Here is a 20,564-nt window from a genome sequence, read left to right on the forward strand (position 1 = left end):
TGTGTAATGCCCTCCCATCAGTAGTCAAAGGATGATAAATAATAATAATAATAATAATAATAATAATAATAATAATAATAATAATATTTTATTTATATCCCGCCCTCCCCAGCCAAAGCCGGGCTCAGAGCGGCTAACAACAGTAAAATAATACAACATTCTAAAATCAATTCATTATAAAATCAGTTCCAATCAAATTGATGGCAAGCATTGGGCTAGAGTTCTGTGAAGAATTACCAAAGGAGGGGGTCAGGCTGTGCCTTGGCCAAAGGCCTGGTGGAACAGCTCTGTCTTGCAGGCCCCGCGGAAGGATGTTAAGTCCCACAGGGCCCTAGTTTCTTGTGACAGAGTGTTTCACCAGATTGGAGCCACAGCCGAAAAAGCCCTGGCTCTGGTTGAGGCCAGCCTAACCTCTCTGTGGCCTGGAACCTCCAAGGTGTTTTTGTTTGAAGACCGTAAGGTCCTCCGTGGGACATACCAGATAAACATTTATACTACTTTCTGTAGACACCTGAAGGTAGCCTTGTATCAGGAAGCTGTTGATGTCTGGTGTTTCATTATGTTGTTTTATATTATGTTGGAAGCCACTCAGAGTGACTGAGCAGGGTACAAGATAATAATAATAATAATAATAATAATAATAATAATAATAATAATAATAATAATAATAATAATGATGATGATGCAATTCCTACCCACACATATAATTTACAATCCTGTCTAGAAAATGGGTGACTAATATGATCCCCACCCCAGCAAGTAGGGAACACCCAAATGGTGCCCCATCCCCCACTAGAGAAAAAGGGGTGAAGGTCTACAACAGGAACAAGGGGGGAAAGAAAGATCAACACTGGGATCTGCCACCACAGTGGATCCTGCCACCTGAGGCAGTCACTGCCTCACCTTGCCTCTTGATTGGGCTGGTCCTGCCTGCAGGCCATTTCGACAGGTGAGACCCTCCACCTGTCAATCATCTGTCACCATGATGCACCCGGTGTCTGAACTTCATATAATCATAGAGTTGGAAGGGACCGCAAGGGTCATCTAGTCCAGCCCCTACAATGCAGGAAACTCAACTAAATCATCCATGACAGATGTCCATCCAATCTATGCTTAAAAACCTCCAATGAAGGAGAGTCCACCATCTCCTGAGGAAGTCTTACAATCCGAAAGTTTTCCCTAATATTTAGTTGGAACCTCCTGTCTTGTACAGTGGTACCTCAGGTTAAGAACTTAATTCGTTCTGGAGGTCCGTTCTTAACCTGAAACTGTTCTTAACCTGAGGTACCACTTTAGCTAATGGGGCCTCCCACTGCCACCGTGCCGCCACGCGATTTCTGTTCTCATCCTGAAGCAAAGTTCTTAACCCGAGGTACTAATTCCGGGTTAGCGGAGTCTGTAACCTGAAGTGTCTGTAACCTGAAGCGCCTGTAACCCGAGGTACCACTGTTACTTGATGCCATTGGTTTGAGTTCTACCCTCCAGAGCAGGAGAAAACAAGCTTGCTCCCTCCTCCATGTGACAGCTCTTGAGATATTTGATGATGGCTATCATATCTCCTCTCAGTTTCCTCTTTTCAAGCTAAACATACCCAGCTAATGAAAGAATCGGGGAGAGCACTCTCAATTCTTTCTTTCTATGCTTTCCATGCATGGTTTGGATTTAAGCCGTTCCTGCAAAGGCAGGCCTTATGCCCAACATCTTTCAGTGTGTTGCTTTTTTCAGGGGCAATGACATTTCTATTCTGCTTTGAACTAAAATCAGTACTGTGTGTTTTGCATTCATATTGAGAGAATGCAAACTGGAAGTTGCCAAACCATGGGAAACTGAAGCAAGGTAGTGTCATAGCTAGTGTACCAGCCTAAGCTATACTGCCAAGAAACTGTGGCTCTTTTTTCTTCTTTTTAAATAACATTTTATTAATTTTCCAAAAGTAACAAAAATAAATCAACAATACAAAATTAAAACAAAACAAAAAAATTGACTTCCTCCTAGTCCCTTCCTTGGTTCCATTTTTTATCAACACTGTGATTCTTGATCACATCCAACATGCCATTTTTGTTATGAAGCAAGAGCATAGATCACTAAACATAAATCAATTTTGCCTTAATATATTCCAGCTATGTGCTCTTGCTGTGTAAACTTAAAACAAATTGGTGGACCACAGAGTTTCTAGTGGGGAAAAAAAACAAAGGAAAGGAGACGGTGTAATCTAGAAGCCTGCCTATCCCTGAACGCATAGATGTAGAACAGACAGTGATGTCATAGAAATCAGTCAGAGGTTCTAGAACAGTGTAGCAGCCACAGTAAAAACAGAAAGACTCCACCTAAGTCTTTCCCAACCTATCAATGGCTTTTGTATCAATGCCATGATGTGAACTCACTCTCAGGAAAAGAGGAAAGAAGACATCTGCAGCCCATCTGGATCCATTATGCAACAGCCATACAAGCTTGAACTCAGATGAGACTTCATGAAGGTGGGGCCATACCGAAATAAGAGGGGAAACACCTCCCAATTATTCTTGATGTATTGTTTTCAGAGAGAAGGAAGAAGGAAATAGGGAAAGACGTGCTAACGTTGCAGATAGCTAATAGGAAAAGGAAATGCTGAGCATCTGTTCCAAGCGGACTGACTGACAATAATAGTTTGGAGACAAATAGGAAGGATGGGGGATTCTGAAGGCCCGGTTGATCAGGAAGCTCTTGAGAGCAGCATCACAAATGAAGAAGTCTCTGATGTCCAGGAGGAAAAACCTAGCAGTGAAATTATTGAGGAGGGTAACAATGAAAGTAATGAACCTCAGGAAAGTGGAGTTGCTGGTGAAGAAGAAAAGGGAGAAGCCCAAGAGGAAACAATTGCAGATAATGAGGTTGAGGAACAGCCTCAGAACCCAAACCAGGGTGTCAGGTCACAGTCCCTTGTCAAAAGGCAACAATCTGTAAGCCAAAGAAGTCCCTCATCCATTGACCACCGCACATCCTCGCAGGTAAAATCTCACATGCCACTTACAAATGTAGTTAGCGTCAGTGATGGCAGAACTATGATAATGCCGGTGGAGCAGCAGAACACAACTGAAGAGGATGCAGTTCGGGTTAGCAAAAAGACAGGCAAGAAAATTAGAGACAGTACGATTCAGACAAGTCGCATCTGGGAAAAAAAGCCACTTTCACAAATTCTTCCCCATCCACGGAAGCAAGCGTCGTGTCCTGACAGTACACAAAAACCAGAAGATCAGAACTCCTTCTTTAATTGGCCAGATCCTTTTGAGTTCTAATTGCTATACCGTTTCCAACTTTTTTGTGTTTTCAAATGCCACTTCTGCTCCTGACAGTCGGACAATTTAAACACTTGGGAGTGTTATCCAGATTAAATGCTGTGAGATGTCCGTTAGAGCAAATAGCCGTTTGTTCCGTTGAAGACTTACTGTAGTTGGAAAGCCACACAGTTCACAATTCAAATGAAAACATCGTTCAGTAAAAGCTTCTCTCTTTCACATTATTTTGAGCAAACATTTGCTAAAGTTCCTTTAACTTTGTTAAACTTTAGCTAAGAAGTCTTCCGCAAGAAGGCTTTCTGCTTATATTTGCATTGCTGTCTTGTTAGTCGACTATAAATGGCTCAAGGTATCATTTATATGGTCACATTTTCTGACTGTGGTGAGGACAACTTGATGCAGCTCTCAAATCACAGCAAAGATCTCTCATTTTCACCCAGCTTGTTAGCATATGGTATGTAGATATCTTCAATGTGTATTATCAAAACCAGGACATAACTTAACATGACTGCCGTCATGCTGATCTAGCACAGAGAAGTTTGTCTGAGGCTTTTTTACAACAGCTCTAGCACTCAGAATTGTGTTATTAACTTGTCTCTCGTTGCATCTGAGGACTAAACTAGTTGTTACTTTTATCGCATGATGAGCAACCACACCAGGACTTAAGAAATAAATGTAAATGTGCTGAGAAGGGGGGAAATTCTCATAGGGACCAGTGTACAGGAAGGAGAAGGTTAACTCTTCACTCCCCAGCTGTGATTCCAAGGAAAATCTACTTCCACCCATTGCTGCAATCAGTGCTCCCATTAATGCCAACGATAATTTATTTCCCCCACAGCTGGGGTGGGGAGACAACTATTAAGTCTGGTGAGGGAAAGACTAATAGGCAGCTAAGTGAGTGGTACACCAACACAATCCAGACCCAGCTTCAGTACTAACAGTCAAAACTAAAAGACTTAGGTCATACTCTCCAACATTTCTCAGGGACACCCTATTTAATAACTATAACCCGTCCATCTGACTGTCCCTGAAAAATAGGAACACTTGGAGGCTCTGTGTTGGAATGCCAGACGGGAAACTTGAAAAAGGAAATTAAAATGTGAAACTTTCAACAGGCACTCCATGGCCACCTTCCTCACAGTGATTTTTTCTGAGGAAGGTTGGTCAAGAGAGTCCTGCAATGCAGGGGGTTGGACTAGATGGCCCTTGCGGTCCCAACTCTACTATGATTCTACTTTGGTTCCCTCCTGGCAGGTGTTTTGTTTCATTTTTGCATTCTGCAGCATGTCATTGACACAGAGCATGTTAAACCACAGAGCCTAGGACTTGCCAATCAGAAGGTCAGCGGTTCGAATCCCCATGGCGGGGTGAGCTCCCGTTGCTCAGTCCCTGCTCCTGCCAACCTAGCAGTTTGAAAGCACGTCAAAGTGCAAGTAGATCAATAGGTACCGCTCCCGCGGGAAGGTAAACGGCGTTTCCGTGCGCTGCTCTGGTTCGCCAGAAGCGGCTTAGTCATGCTGGCCACATTACCCAGAAGCTGTATGCCGGCTCCCTCGGCCAATAAAGCAAGATGAGTGCCACAACCCCAGAGTCGGTCACGACTGGACCTAATGGTCAGGGGTCCCTTTACCTTTACCTATCTGCGCATCATCCCACTTTCTTCATTGTTCTGTGATGGTTCCTCAGCATTAGCGTATCACTGTCTTCTGGAAGGGCACCCTTTCATTTTAACACAACAAAAGCGAGACAACACCCATCCTACCCCGCATTTGCAGTGTATGAAGTTAGAGGGTTTTAACAGGAAGCTGTGGGACACACATCAATTGCCGGAGAGTGCACTCTCCCCAGAACATTTGCAGGTACAAGCAGGAACTTCGTAAAATCACCCCAATGCCCTCATGAGCACAAATCATCACGAAGAGGACATTTGGAGGGGCCATTCCTCTCATCTGTCACCAAGATAAGCTGTGATTTAACGTAAGGCACAGCCCTTGGAATGGCAGAGTAAGGAGTTCAAAAACATTGCCGTGCTGCATGGCAAACTGTAATATTAGAGCTGTGCTGCATCAGCGAAGCTCTGTTCATGAAACAGCTGACCAAGATAGAGCAAAAGGCAGATTTAATGGAAAGACAAGAGTAATATAAAAAGAATGCTTAAAAGGTTATTAAGAGATCACAGAATGAACTCCACATGATAATCAGCTAAGTATGAGAAGGTCTTTTTATTAGAGGCTTTACTGGAAAAGGTTCAGAGTTAATAAACCAGGAGCCCATGTCGTTTGGTACTGCTGATCAACTTCTAGTGAAATGTGGACATTAGATTGGATTAATTGGTTAAAATACTCCAGCTGACTGCTTAATTAAGCCAATTCTATTTCCATGAGAAATTCAGTAGGTGATCTCTAGTTACGTTGCAGGAAGAAACAAGGAAGTAAAAATAGCCTGGTGCTGATTAATAACAATAATAATATAATATAATAATAATTTATTTATACCATGCCCATCTGGCTGGGCTTCCCCAGCCACTCTGGGCGGTTTTCAACAAAATATTAAAATACAGTAATGCATCAAACTTTAAAAGCTTCCCTAAACAGGGCTGCCTTCAGATGTCTTCTAAAAGTCTGGTAGTTGTTGTTCTCTTTGGTGGAAGGGCTTTCCACAGGGCAGGTGCCACTACCGAGAAGGCCCTCTGCAAGGTTCCCTGTAACTTGGCTTCTCGCAGTGAGGGAACTGCCAGAAGGCCCTCAGCGCTGGACCTCAGTGTCTGGGTAGAGACGCTCAGGCCAATGGCCCATCTTGTCCAGCATGTTGTTCTCCCAGTGGCCAATCAGATGCTTGTGGGATGCCCACAAGAGCACTTGGCCCCCCTGCAAATCCCAGTAACTGGTAGAAGCAAAAGGTGGAGGTAGAATATAACCATCATGGTAAGCAGACTTGGACAGCTTTATCTTCCAGAAATTTGTACATTCCTCTTGTGAAGCCACCCAAGTTGGTGGCCATCACTACCTCTCATGGAAGCAAGCTCCATAGTCTTAATTATCTGATTGGTGGAAAATAACTTTCTTTTACCTGTCCCAAATCTTCCAACATTCAGCTTCACTAGATGTCTCTGATGCTTATGAGAGGGAGGAAAACTTTTATTCACTTTCTCCATGCAATGCGTATTTTTTTTATCATGCCACCTCTTAAGTCGCCTTTTCTCTAAACCAAAAAGTACTAATGCCGCAACCTTTTTGCATAGGCAAGCTGCTCCATCCCCTTGATCCATTTTTTTTCTGGAAAAATGATGGTAGCACTCATGTGGCTTCAAAGCCGGACCCTGCAGCATAGCTGTCAAGTGTCCCTTATTTGAAGGGACAGTCCCTTATTCCAGCGCCATGTCCCGCTGCTGTCCCTTATTGATGGATGTCCCTTAAATGATGTCCCTTAAATTTCAAAGAAAGCAGCTCCTCTCCCTCCCTCCCTGCCGGCCAGGGAGGAGGGAGGCTCCAACTGTGTTGCTTGGCTGTGTTGCTCACCCAATAAGAAGTCTAAGAACGACTGGGGGGTGGAGCTTGCATGCCTTGTGTGTGGCTAGTTAATGCAAGCTGAGGGGGTTTTTGAATGCTGGACGCCATTTTGTTGCATGTGCTGCTGCAAATTTTGCAGTATAAGCCAGGCCGGGGAGCCATCTTAAGTTGAGGCTGCATAGGCCTTGTGGTGCATGTAATTCAGATTCTATTCAGTTGAACCTCTGGTTACAAAGTTGGTTGGACAGTGTTCTCGAAGCTACCAGCATGAGTTTGACCAGACTGCAGGAAGATAGGAAGACTGGAGTGCCTGGAACAGGTGAGGCCGCAGGTCCCTTATTTTGGCTGCTGGTCCCTTATTTTCAAGGCTGTTGGTCCCTTATTTTCAAATCTGTAAGTTGACAGCTATGCCCTGCAGTAGTTCAGCAGCTGGCGAACGAGAGAGCCATGCTGTACCGCATGCAAGGATGCTAAAAACAAATCAACATTTGATTGGCAAGGAATGATGACAGTAGTGGGTTAAGGGAAAGGGTTAAGTAGTGGGTTAAGTTGAGGGGAAGGGAGAGCACTCTTGCCTGCAGCTTTTGGAGGACCTTGGGCATGATTTCCTCAGGAAGAACCCCTCCCTGAGTGGGCTCAACTCCTCCTCCTATTGTCGCTGCTCCCAATCGGTCAACCACAATTGCATTTTGCACCAGATGCCTATTGCCTGGAAAAACACCAATGGGTATTTGGGGAAACTGGGCTTGAGTGTGAACCCACTTAAGTCCAGGGTCACCCACCCATGGAACAGTTGGTTCCATGTCCAACTGTTCTTGTTGGCACCAGCCTGTCTTAAGTGACAATGGAGTTTGCCTCCAGGAGTGAAACAAAACAGCTGTGTTAGCAAGCACCAATGTGACCACCTCAAGTTGCAAGCCTGGGCAGCGTGTATCGAGGTTCTGGGCTGTCCAGATGACAAGACCCCTCTCTCAGCCTCACTGATGTGGCCTAAAGGAAAGCTTGGCACCAGCTTGGCTATAGGAGTTGCAGCCTAGGACCACTGCTTTAGGGCACAGCCATTTAGGGTATCTAAAAATTTTAACAGGAACATATATGTAGCCAGTCTGTGTGAAATCACCCATTGCTACAATATTTCTTGCTTCTGATGCTCCTTTGATTTTATCATCAGAACAGTCTGAGAATATATTCCAGTGGAAGCCAAAGGGGCCTGATGGCTTGCCCCATACCCCTTCCTCACACCCAAAAGGTCTAATTCCCTTCACCTTAATCACTGTTGTGTTTCTCAGCTGCACAAGCAAAAGGAAGAAAAGTCTCTTAATAGGAAAGAATGTCAAAAGACCACAGGAAATTTGCACTGGCAGATCAATAGACCACAGATATAGGAGGATATACAAATTGCATGAAATCAACAGTGGTCAAAAATAGCTCAAGCTTGGTGGTTGCTTTTATTGCCAGCTGCCAACCCCTTTAATGATCAATCCTCAACACATTTTTTGAATGTGTTTGAATTTATAAATAAATATTTTCTTTCTATTAAATGAGCATGATGCTAAGATCGATACCATGAAAATTTGAAGACAGGAAAGATTTAATAAGGCAACTGATGGGCAATGGCAAAGATGCAAAGAACAAAAGGCACTCAAATCTAACAGTTGCATATGTACACGGCTATACATGACTATCAAAATATGGTTCAAAAATATCAGTTTTCTGCATTACTATGGATGACACTCCAAAATTTTGAAGGACCAAAGTTAAAGCAATGCACAATATATTCTTTATTTCTCTTTAAAGCTATTTACAGATAAGGTAAATTCTGAGAAGCAGGCGTCAGGTCTGTGAGAGAGCTTATTCAAGAAAAGCTAAATGTATATTTACAAAGTTAAAAGGTGCAATAATGAATGGAAGTTCATTTTAGCTTCTAATTACAGTTAGTTTCCCTGATTAGAGCCCATTTCCTGCAGGATCAAAAATACAGTGTGCCCCATATCCATGTATACGTTTCAAAAAATGGTGTTGCTCTACACAGGCTTCATAAGTGTGTGCAACGCTAAGGGAGGGACAAAAGACAGAACAGAGGCTAGAATTCTTTGAATAGCCTTCTCCCCCAGGGATATGGCTTTTGTCTCATGGAAGTGAAAGATACTTAAATTAGATCACCTGCCAAATAATTTAAGTTTGCGAAAGTAGCAAGGAAACAAATGCAGCCGCTGTCCTGTTTTCCAATGCCAAAACCCCTCTCCCCCTTGCAAACAGTCAGCTGTTGGGGGGTTTCTCCTTGGCCAATGAAGGTTACATAAACTAAGTATGTTTCTGTTCCGGAATCGGGTTTTATTTCCCACTTGGGTGATCATGATGCATTTCCGGGGTGTAGGTGAGCAAAACAATCATGACCCAGAGGTGAAGCAGCGCCTGGCAAGAGAGAAAAAGGAGTTAGTGCACAACACTATGAACTGTGAGAAACCCAAACACCCTGGGCAGTATTCAACTACCGCATCCCCTCAGCACATGGTTTTCAGCTTGTAGAATTGGACTCTCTGGGCACCCCCATGCACACACCATTTCTAAATCTGCTCCAGATGTTTTGGGGGGACCCCTAGAAAAGATTTAGGGAGTGAGCAGGGAGACGAGAGGAGAGCAATGTTCTGGTGGAACGAGAGACTTTGCACTATGTTGGATCCCACTCCTGAGGCAAAGCCCTGCACCGTTAGGGGAAATTCATCCAATTCCACTCAGGAAACAGCAATGGGACATGTGCTCCCCATAAAACCTCACACGTGCAGATGGGGAACTTGCATTGGCTGGGGCCGGGGGGGGGGGGGGATGCCATAAGCACAGAGACCCATTTGCATTTGTATATCACATGGGTAGGCAAACTAAGGCCCAGGGGCCGGATCCGGCCCAATCGTCTTCTAAATCCAGCCTGCGGACGGTCCGGGAATCAGCATGTTTTTACATGAGTAGAATGTGTCTTTTTATCTAAAATGCATCTCTGGGTTATTTGTGGGGCAAAGGAATTTGTTCCTTCCCGCCCCCCCCCCAAAAAAATATATAGTCCGGCCCCCTGCTGAAAAAGTTTGGTGACCCCTGGTATATCAGCTCTTCTGCTGAGCAGTTCACCTATGCATACACAGGGCCATTCCATGCTATCCTTTCACCTGCTTTTTGAAGGAAAAATAGAATGGCCCCATAGATGTATATATGCTGGAGGTAACCTAGGCTGAGAGAGAGAGAGACCACTTCAAAGTAAACCCAGTCAGCTTATTGGCCAACGGAGGATTTGAACTCAGTTCTTCTCAATGCTCTATCTGTTGCATCACACTGACTCTCTACCTACCCAAGATGCCAAAACGGATAAAGCAAAAGCTTTTGGTGCAATACAAGATAAATGAATTCTGACTTTTCCCCCTTTTTCACCGCACCGAGAAGGCACACTCTTGCATTAGTCACGACAAGGGCTCTGAGTGATGGCAAAGTAAAGTGCAGTTTCAGACACGTTATGAAAAGCCTTTCAAATACTACAGTGACCTTGTGAGAGTCTCCCGTGGGCAGCGACAATGGCTGCTGAAGAGATTATAGATTACATTGTGGGAAGGCCGAACCCCCGCTGATACACTGCAGATGCTAACTGAGCTTGGATATTAATCTAAAGATTTTACTGTTAAGTGGGAGTGGACTTTTGGGTCTGAATAATTGTAAAAGATGGGGGGGAATTAAACATGGCCCATTTGATCTAATGTTTGGAACTGGCACGGGGGGGGGGGGGGGAACAACATGTAAGTGTTCAGCTGAAGTGTTTTTCTGCCCCCTGCAGTACGTCACTATTGTGAAGCCAGAAAATTGAAAATCTCAGACACTCAGTAATATGCTCTCGAGAAAGTCATTTTTTCGACAAGTGGAGAGACCAAAAGAAGACAGATGAAATTCAAAAAGGGATTGCTTATATAACAAGGCAAGATACCACGACAAAGCACAGGCTGAAGTTCCCTCTAGTGGAAAAGGACAGGAGTTTTACATGCGCTGGAAATTTATTCACCCCTGTAGGGGCAAAACAGATGCATTCTTTTGGGACAATCATGGCATACCCCTCCCCCCAAAGAAAATATCTTATCTGCCGTGATGATTGAGCAGGAAAACAATGATAGAACATCTGGTTTGCATGCATTCCCAGCACCTCCAGGTCGGGTGGGAATGTCCCTTGGCTGAAATTCTGCAGGGTCCCTATGCTAGTCAGTGGAGACAATGCTGAGCTAAATGGGCCAAGTAGGGACGTGGGTGGCGCTGTGGTCTAAATGACTGAGCCTCTTGGGCTTGCCAATCAGAAGGTCGGCGGTTTGAATCCCCACAACAGAGTGAGCTCCCATTGCTCTGTCCCAGCTCCTGCCAACCTAGCAGTTCGAAAGCATGGCAGTGGAAGTGAATAAATAGGTACCACTGCAGTGGGAAGGTAAACGGCATTTCTGTGCGCTCTGGTTTCCACCTATAGGATGGTACTGTATGCTTTAGCTGCAAGGAAGCTGTGAGATAAACAGAAAGGATCCTGGCAGCAACAGCGGCAGAATCACAATTTATTTTTTTAGTTTAAATTAGGATAAAAAGTATAATTTTTATTATTAAAATCTTCTTTAAAAAAATAAAGTTTGTTGTAGGTCTAAACCAGGGGTCTGCAACCTTTAAGACAAAAAGAGCCACTTGGACCCATTTCCGAAGGAAAAAATAACTGGGAGCCGCAAAACCATTGCGACATTTAAAACAAATATATTTCCGGAGCCACGATCTGACAGCGGGCGGGAAGGTGACGTCAGGACGGTGCGTGACTAACGCACGCACCGCCCCCATGCGACGTCACAGCCAGTACAGCGCCCGCCACAGTGGGGAGTCTCGGGGCGCACAATGCGCCTCCTCCCCTCGCTAGTATCTGCCCCGGAGCCGCGGCAAAGGTGTAAAAGAGCCACATGCGGCTCCGGAGCCGTGGGTTGCAGACCCCTGGTCTAAACAGTGATAGGGTACAAAGAGAGGCACAACTATGGCAAGACAGCTCCAGGGTTGTGACCATAACGTGGTCATTCTCCTGAGCTTCCTGGAACAAGCAGGCACCAGCCTGCAGCCTGTTTGCTGTGATGGTCTTAGGGTGAGGGTACGGAACAAGATGTTCAGTTTCCTCTCTTAAGGCAGTCCCAGGCCTTCAACCCAAGTGATCTTCCCATGAAAGCTTATCTTCAGGACTGCCATGTGGCTGTTTCAACCTTTGACAGTTCCTAGCTTCTTGTGCCACCACAGGGCTTCCACTCTGAAAATGCTGCTCTGCCAAAAGCAAGTGTTAAGTCAAACAAAGCAACTACTAATGCCAGAAACGGCACATTGCTACTTCAAGGGAGCAAACTATTATTACTAGGAGTTAAGACCCAACTGTAAAACTGCACTGAAGAACAAGACCTTTTTTAAAAAAGGCAACAGCCAGCATCTATTGCGCTTCATGATTCCAAGATGCAGCTTGCATAACCTACTTACAGAGCATGCTCAACTGCCAACGTTAATTACATCCCATTTTTCTTGTGCATGCCACTCAATGCCTGTCAAATGAAGATTATTTATGTAAGAAGGAATAAAACTGCTGTGCTTCCAAAGTAGGCTAAACAGACTCACCATATAAATGATTACAAATACCCTTGCAATCGGATACCGTCGTAGAAAGATTCCAAGTCGAATGCTGCAACCAAATGCAATATCAACATTAGGGAATAATATATGGTTATTAGCTTGCAGCCATGAACTACTGTTTAAATCATTTCTGGAGCAGTGGTTAATTTTTAAAACAACAACAACCACCTGGTAAGACAGGGGCTGGCAACACGGAGCCTATGGGCACTCACTCCGGACATGTTCCTGGTAGGTTCCCATGCCCTGCTGAAATTAGGCTTGAAAAGAAGCATTCTGCCACAGTCAAGAGAATAGGTTGCAGTATCCAGAGGTGAGGCTTGGGGGGGGGGGGGGGGTTGTATTCCAGTAGTAGGTGGGGTAAGGCCCACACAAAATAACATGCAATGGACATACATTTAACTCTTGGTAACTAATCTCAAGTGTCACTTTCAATTTTCTCCATTAAAAATTTGTAAAAAAAAAAAAAAGCCACATTCTCCAGCAGTTTATCTTTCCTGATTGCACAAGAGGCAAAAGTAACTCCAGAATCCTAACAAAAGAAGCTGAAAGCATCAATTCACAGCAGAACAGCAAGTCCTTAGAGCTAATCAGAGCTTCAAACTTCTAAATAAAACTGCATCCTGGAAATTCCTTGCATGCAATAGTAAAATGCATGGACGCATTTTGTGTGTTTACAAAGAACGAAGGTCTACCTCTCTGCTAAGACATCTCCCCCTCTTCTTTGACCTTCTTGTAACTTAAATTCTTACAGAAGAAAGATCTGTAATGGCACACTTCGCAAAACATCAAACCCTTTCCATCCCAAATGCTCCCTGTTAAATAGTTGATGGGCAGGAGAAAACTTCCTGGATAAAATTTGGCTGTGGTTCATATCCACCCTTTGGGCGGGAGTTCCTCAACCCAGCTCTAAGCCATCAAATGAGACATAACAGAACAAAGATGTCCACACAGATGGGGATAGATTCTGAAATCCCTATAAGAAGGTGGTTGATCTATAGGTTCTTGTTCGTTTACAGAGACGACTTTCGTTTGCTTACATCTGTAACTTTTAAAGATTAACACGGAATACCTTTTGAGGTTTCAAAGAGTATGGAGAAATGGGACAATGAGAATGATTCCTGCCCCACCAGAGCAGTGATGGCAGAAGAATGCAGATCAGTGGGCGTGTATGAGAGAACAAGGAGGGCTCTTTACTTCTAAAATGAGCATGTACCAGATTCAGGACCTTCGTTCACCTTGCTGGTTTTTCAGAATTATGTTTATATTACTAGCCGATACTGTAAGTAGACGGGTGGGGTGGGGAGGAAAAGGCAGAAAATCACAATGGCTTCAATTCCTCACCTAAACTGATCTATACTGCTGGCAGCCTTGCGGACTCTGCCATACATTCCTGCTGCATTAACATCAAGATCACTAAAAAGGACAGGAACATTTCGCATGCGTGCACCTAGATTAAAAACAATTTAAAAAATTAGTAGCAGAAAAAAGAATTCATCAACCAGTCGGTAATACTGAAAATCCACATATGGCTTGACATTACTGTGGCAAAAAGTGAAAAGGACTATAGTCCTACTCAAGAGCAGGCCCACTGACATTAACCAACATGACTAAGTTAGGTCCCCTCATTTCAATGATTCTACTCTTAAGTAGAACCTATTGGGATACCACCCAAACACAACACTTGAAAGACCCAGCTTAGATGCTACTTGACTTCAACAGCAAGCTCCTATTTTGAAAGTCACACCGAGTGCCCTGCAATGGAATAAAAATCCCAGGATATGTGTACACACAATTGGGATAGCAGAAGGAGCACATCTTAAGCTCGTGTACACAGATAAATGAGATTCATTTTGGGGGAAATGCTACGACTTAAATGTATTAAGAAGGGGAAGAAAGTATACAACACAGGGCCAACTCTTCTGCAGGGGCGTTGAAACAAAAAAGCTGGACTGTAAACTGACTAAGGAGTTTTAGCTATCTTGATTGCAGCCAAATGATGAATTAAGGCTGCCATCATAAAGATGCAGTTATTCAGAAGTAAGCCTCAATGGAAACAGTGCATCTTATTTCAGAGTAAACTGGCTTACAACTGCGCTGCACTGCATTTTGAAAGTACTTTGAAAGCTGAGCAGAGCCAACTTGCTCAAGTCATCTGTAGCCTTTTACTAAACCAGTTGTTGTTTTTTAACTCTGGCACCAGACACCTTGTTTGTTTCCAAGTCCTGGACTGTGGTACCCTAGTCCAGACGATGGGATTAAATCTGTTGAGTTGGGAGTGGGCTGCTACTGCCTTAGAAGGGTGCTGGAATACTTTTTATTCTGAAAATTCTCCTACTAGATGAAAGACTTCCCTTGCTAAAATAACTTTTGATAAGATGGAATGTCCTGTTGAGTTTACTGATTGCATTAAGAACATTAGAATGTAACGAGTAATGAAATTTCTTACTGGGGACAATTGTAATTGAAATCCACATTTTTATATGTCATTGATGAAGTCACTGATTAATTACACTCAATTGACTGGCTCACACTTCCAGTCCCACAAAACCTTTTATAATTTCTAGTAGGTTCAAAGGGGGAGGGGGCTAAAGATAGCCCCTAACCATGCATAATTATTTTGAAGATATATTTTTTTAAGACAAGAAAATCAAATCAAAATAAACTTTGATTTTAAAGTGAAAAGCAATTTTAAGAGAAGCAAGCTAATGACTGCATTGGGTAGTTTTACTATCATTAAGCACCTGACCACAACTAAATAGGAGGGGGGGGGGTTAGAATATTTATCATTTCTCAAAAGACTGAGCAAAAATATACAAGACAGAATAATGAAAAGAAATAATCAAAGTTAAAGAAGGACTTCCTTCCAAGCTTAAACATTTCAAACACAGGGAAGGTTTTATTTTGAATACGCTGCAGAAAAGTTCTGGTATATTGGCAACAAAATTGCTTGAAAAGGAATTAAAACACCTCCATGTGTCTTCCTGTAGCCCACTAACCTCTACAAAAGGGCAGGTTAAACTTTCAATATGTAAACTGGTTGTAATCAAATGTTTCACAATAGTTCAGTGAAAAGCCCTACACAGTCATTGACTTGCTTCTCCTAAAACTGCTGTACATGACCAACTCATACTCAGAGTAGATCCACTGCAACATTTGGTGTGGGTTCCACTGGATTCTAACTGGAGGGGGGAAAGCAACACAACCTGCTTAGCTTCCAGGTGTTTTCCCAGTCTATCCATGTACTAACATGAATTTATTTACAATGCACACATCCTTAGTGAACATGGTTGTTAGTCGTCAACATGCCTCCATTCTTACCTTCGCCGCCGTCAATTCCCACCATATTAATGGAGGGGCCATTTGTTGAAGGACCTTGGGCAGTCTTCAGCTGCTGCTCCAATCGCTCCAGCTGGTAGACTAAGGAGTTCTTTTCTGTGCTCAGATTCTCCAACATGGTCTGTTTCTGAATTAGTGTCTCCGTCAACTGATGAAGCCGATTCTCCAATTCCGATTGACTGCTGCTACCTAGTGTTTTGTTTGTCAGCTGGGTAGAGGAAAAGGGATAGAGGAGATGAAAACATCTTGACGATCACATAAGAGTGGCATGAATTAAATCAATTTCCCTGTTTGGCTCTTCCTGAACACAAGCAAGGATACAGAGCAGTATCGCTCACTGCACAACTTGAAGTCCCAAGCAATGTCAGGTACAAGGATGCCAGTATTTAATATAAATGATTTAAAAAACAAAAAACCCCAATACCAACCCAAAATCTGGAGCAGTCCCACTGTGATGCCAGCATCCCCCACATCCAAAGCATTTATGTGCTTTCACAGGAAGCTTTTGGTTTCTTCCAGCATCTACCAGCAGTACGTTGGCTAATAATTCTGTTGTGCTACATTGACATCGCACCTTTCCTCCAAGGAGGTCAAGGGGCTTCCATGTTTCTCCCCTTCTTATGAAAAGAATTAAAGTCTACTCAAGTTACCTGGTTTCTCAGCTTCTGAATTTCCTCTTCTCTGTCCGATATCCGACTCTGCAGAGTATTCTTTGTCCGGTACAGTTCTTCTTCAGTGTAACGTAGCTCCTGGAAAAGAAATGTATCCAGCAATGATGGTTAAAATGGGATGGTTAAGCAAAAGCTGCTTCCTTATACCACTACCAGGCCCCTTTGCTTTTTACCAATGGATTGCTGTTTCCACATCCACAGCTGAAAGGGTACGTCAAGAGTTGAGAAAAAGCATGTTAAGGCTATCCGAGGCTGAATAAAATTACGGACAATGGAATGCAGTGCCAGCCATATAGATGAATGGCTGATCACACAAGAATGGTACAAGGGGGGAACAGCTCCAACACGCTTTGTTTCTTTAGTGGTGAAAAGCTGACGTTTCACATCTAGATGTTGTTCCTCTGCCTCATTTCTTGGCATTCTTTGCACACTGGCTTCATCTGATGTGAGTTCTGCATGGTGACAGAGACACCTACAGACTCCCAAGCCAATAATATGGAAACAAATGAGGGGAACTTGATCGGGGCCCTTTTCAGAACATGCCTCTTCTTGGAAACTACAACTCGGGGCACTGTGAAATAGCACAAGTATGACACAGGATGAAGACCTTGAATGAAATGGGCCTGGGAGATCCATAATGATGGGTTTTAAGGATGGGGATTGTGGAGAAGTGTTTTGGTATTGTTGGCCCTTAGAGTATGGACAGAAGCCCCCTCCACCAAACTGGCAGGGGCCACCCCAGGCTACCCAGTACATCAAATGTGGGGCTGCCTCTTGGAATACTAATACTGCCCCAAATATATTCTGTATGGTTCCAAAAGTGCACTACAGCACTCTGTCAGGTAGAGAGTGGGAGTTTAGTGGCCATCTGCACCTTGGGAGGTCGTGTGTATAGGAGTTTTGCCTGTTTAGGAGAGGGATTCTGAGCACCTCCAGTTTTTCTCCTGTGAAATAAGAATTTGGTGGTGCTCACAACACTTTCTTAGATTTCCAAAGTGTTCCCTTTGTCCCAAAAAGGCAGATGACCCTTTCCAGTCTATTTGAAAGGCTTGTCACTTCACAAGGACTGGACGGCTGAGCAACCAGCTCAGCAGAGAGGACATCTATTATGGAACAGTGAACTGGCATTCCCCCTTGCATGCAATTAACATGGCTGGGGTGGGACTGATGGGAGCTACAGTTCCAACAATATCTGAAGGACCACAGTTCCCCATGCCTGATTACGAGGGAGTTTCCACTACATATTCCAGACTTCTTCTGCAGGCTAGAAAGGCATTACTTAAGCAAGAAGTGCCTCTCCGGTCACATGTGGTAAGTGGATCAAGGGCTGTTCATTACTGCGATTATTATTTCATTTATGAACATATGCATATATACATACAATTAAAAGTCACTACTTATATAAAAACCTAATTCAAATTTGTTTGCACATACAAATGAACAAAAGCCATTAAAATGCATTAAACATCATTCTCAAATCCAATACGGATTGGGAAAGATCTCTATTCTGAAGCAGGAAAGTCTTCAACAGATGCCAAAAGGACAAGAGCGATGGCACCTACCTACCTGACATGTACAGTAGTAAGTGCTCTTTAATGACTATAAAGCAGGGCTACACTGTTGTCAGATTCCATCCTCATTTTCAAACTATTTAACCCAAGTTGCTGAGAAATAACAAGCAAGAAGGCTGAAGCAAATTACACCCAATACTCATGTGCTAAAACAAGCCAATTCAAATGGATGAGCCAGGGTACATTTAAGAGTTTCCACCTCAGAGCCAAAGCACAGGCTAAAAACGGACTGTCCATCAAACTGCAACAGGGCACACCATATGGCTTCATAATACTATAATAATAAACATTATGCAGCTGCCTTCCGAGAGCAAACGTAGATCTTTTGCCTTTTCATTAGTTCAGCCTGCCACTCTCTAGTTAATATGGAATTTCTGGAAGGACAAGTAATCCTGCAAGATGGAGAGTTCCAACCAGGTAAAGCAAATTAAACCTTTTTCACTCCCCGTGACTTTGTCTTCATCTCACAATACACATGATGAAAACAAAAAACAAACGAGAAAGATTCATGAGATACAGGGAAACCGATCTGTTTCCAAGTGAGCATTGACAGGACCTTTCGAATCAGGTTAGATTACAACTTTTTTTGAGGGCTCTTCATTGACCTCGTCAAGGGTTCATAACATCAAAATTATGTGCAAAAGCACACCATGATTTCCATTAATGTATGAACACCATAGCTGTGGTGGTAAGCACTCCATGTCCCTGCCTGCAAGACCATTGCAGTGTATCATTTAGTAGCATTCACAACTGTATTTATCTACTGCGCTGGCTCTTTACAGAAGCAGTTGGATTTCTACCAAGATTAGGGCTTTTAAAGATCAAACCGAACACTCTGAGCCAGGAAGTGAACAGGCAACTAGTGCAAATGTGCGAAATTTACACTTTCATATGTGCAAAAGAAACGGAAACTCCAAACAGTCTTCAAAGGCAGCACATTGCAGTAATCCAAAGTGGAAGTGACCTGGACATGAATGACTCTGGTCAGATTGTGGCTTCTCAAGGAAAGGGCACTCACAGCCAACAACCTCCATGACCTTCCGGAAGGAAGACTGGATCTAGGAACACTCCCTGGTGGTTTAATTTGATTTTGAGGGGAGAATGCAGCCCCATCCAAAATGGCTGAACACTTACTCCGAGATTCCAAGAACCTAACCCAAACCAACAGCACTTCTTCGTCTTGTCTAGATTTTGGTTTAGTAGCCGGGGTCTTTATGGGCACAGGGAGCTTAAAGACCACCTACATTTGAGAGGCTCAAATCCTTGCAATTCTGGAAGATTTTTAATTTTAAAAGTCTGTTTAATAAAAAAAATAATCTGTTTAATAAAAATTTATAATCCTGTCCTGCTCCATAGACCTCATTCAGTAGGCTCAATAAGCACCTGTTAATCACACCTTCTTTAATTCCCAAAGACAGACATGCAGTTCACCAGCCAAAATAGTTTTTCCAAGTTCTGGGTGGCAGGAAATATTTAAGTATGGCGAAACGATAACCTCTCTCCAACACTTACCTGTTTTTGTCTCTCTAGTTCAGCTTCCACTTCTTGCCTGGATGCTTTTTGTGTTGCAACTTGATCCTGCAACTCTTGAATCTGTTCTCTTGTGGACTCGGCTTCGTTTATCTGCTGGGTTTCCATATCCTGCATTATAAGGAAAAGTTACTTATGTATGCAAGTTCATAAATGGCAACTCTTACAAGCAGGAGCAAGTGGCCCTATCTTCATAGCACACTGAGCCAAGCTTCTCACAAGACCCCTCTTAGTAAGCACCAGCAACTCCCTGTGCTGGGAAACTGGGAGCGCGATGGTGCCCCACTAGCATCACCTCACCAGCCATGACTGGTTGCGTGTGATAACTGCAGGGTGGTCCTTGCAACACACAACACTTTTCCTCCTCAGCAATTGGCTTGTGTGCCAAGGCAGTCCCACTGGGAGCAACTCCAGAGACTGTGGAGAAGTGTGGCTAACTGCACATGCAGTCTCCTGAGTGATGTGCTGGTGGTGCTTCACTAGAGTACTGAAAAGGCCAACTTCTTGCCTAAGAGATTAAGCAGAAGCTAGATAGCCGCTAATCAGAGTGCTGCAATACTGTAATGGATTTCCTTCACCGACAGTGGAGTGGACCAGATGTCATTTGAAGTCTCTTCCAGCTCTACTGCTCTGTGTAGTCTGAACTTCTATCTTTTAATCTATGGTGGCCAATCCTTCAAATCTCCCTGCCAGTAGCTGGAGGCGCTTAGTCCTGTATCCTAGGGAAAGGTGGCAGATGAACACACACACACACACTCATTCTCTCACGCTCGCTTTCTCTATGCATCCTGCCTTGCCTCCCCGCAAGATCTCAAATAGAAGCACCTGTAGCCAATGGGTGCAGCCACCTTGAAGCATTGGGCCAAAGATAGGGTTGGTTTAATTTAATGAGCAAGAAGGTAGCACTGGGGCAGTGCAGATGAATTTTATTTCTCACATTTGTGTAGTAACACTTTCCTTCCTTGTATGCTTATCCTATTTTACCCTCACATAACCACCTTGCGAGTA

General features: G+C 43.6%; 2 protein-coding genes across 3 annotated transcripts in view; both read right to left on the minus strand.

Annotated features, from left to right (window-relative positions):
• The window catches only part of LOC310706715 (endogenous retrovirus group 3 member 1 Env polyprotein-like), an 874,531-nt gene that overhangs the window by 740,520 nt on the left and 113,447 nt on the right, over positions 1 to 20,564 (minus strand). The window lies entirely within an intron of this gene.
• The window catches only part of GOLGA5 (golgin A5), a 41,475-nt gene continuing 29,268 nt past the window's right edge, over positions 8,358 to 20,564 (minus strand). For both annotated transcript variants that reach the window (XM_083501939.1, XM_083501940.1), the window contains exons 8-13: positions 19,539 to 19,667; positions 16,435 to 16,533; positions 15,767 to 15,992; positions 13,790 to 13,895; positions 12,434 to 12,497; positions 8,358 to 9,199 (exon numbers count right to left, since the gene is read on the minus strand). In XM_083501939.1, coding sequence (XP_083358065.1) covers positions 9,119 to 9,199; positions 12,434 to 12,497; positions 13,790 to 13,895; positions 15,767 to 15,992; positions 16,435 to 16,533; positions 19,539 to 19,667 — 705 coding nt within the window. In that variant the 3' untranslated portion in view covers positions 8,358 to 9,118. The remainder of the gene's footprint in view (positions 9,200 to 12,433; positions 12,498 to 13,789; positions 13,896 to 15,766; positions 15,993 to 16,434; positions 16,534 to 19,538; positions 19,668 to 20,564) is intronic.

This window comes from Podarcis liolepis (assembly GCF_965112155.1).
Source record: "Podarcis liolepis genome assembly, chromosome: 1".
Taxonomy (NCBI): domain Eukaryota; kingdom Metazoa; phylum Chordata; class Lepidosauria; order Squamata; family Lacertidae; genus Podarcis; species Podarcis liolepis.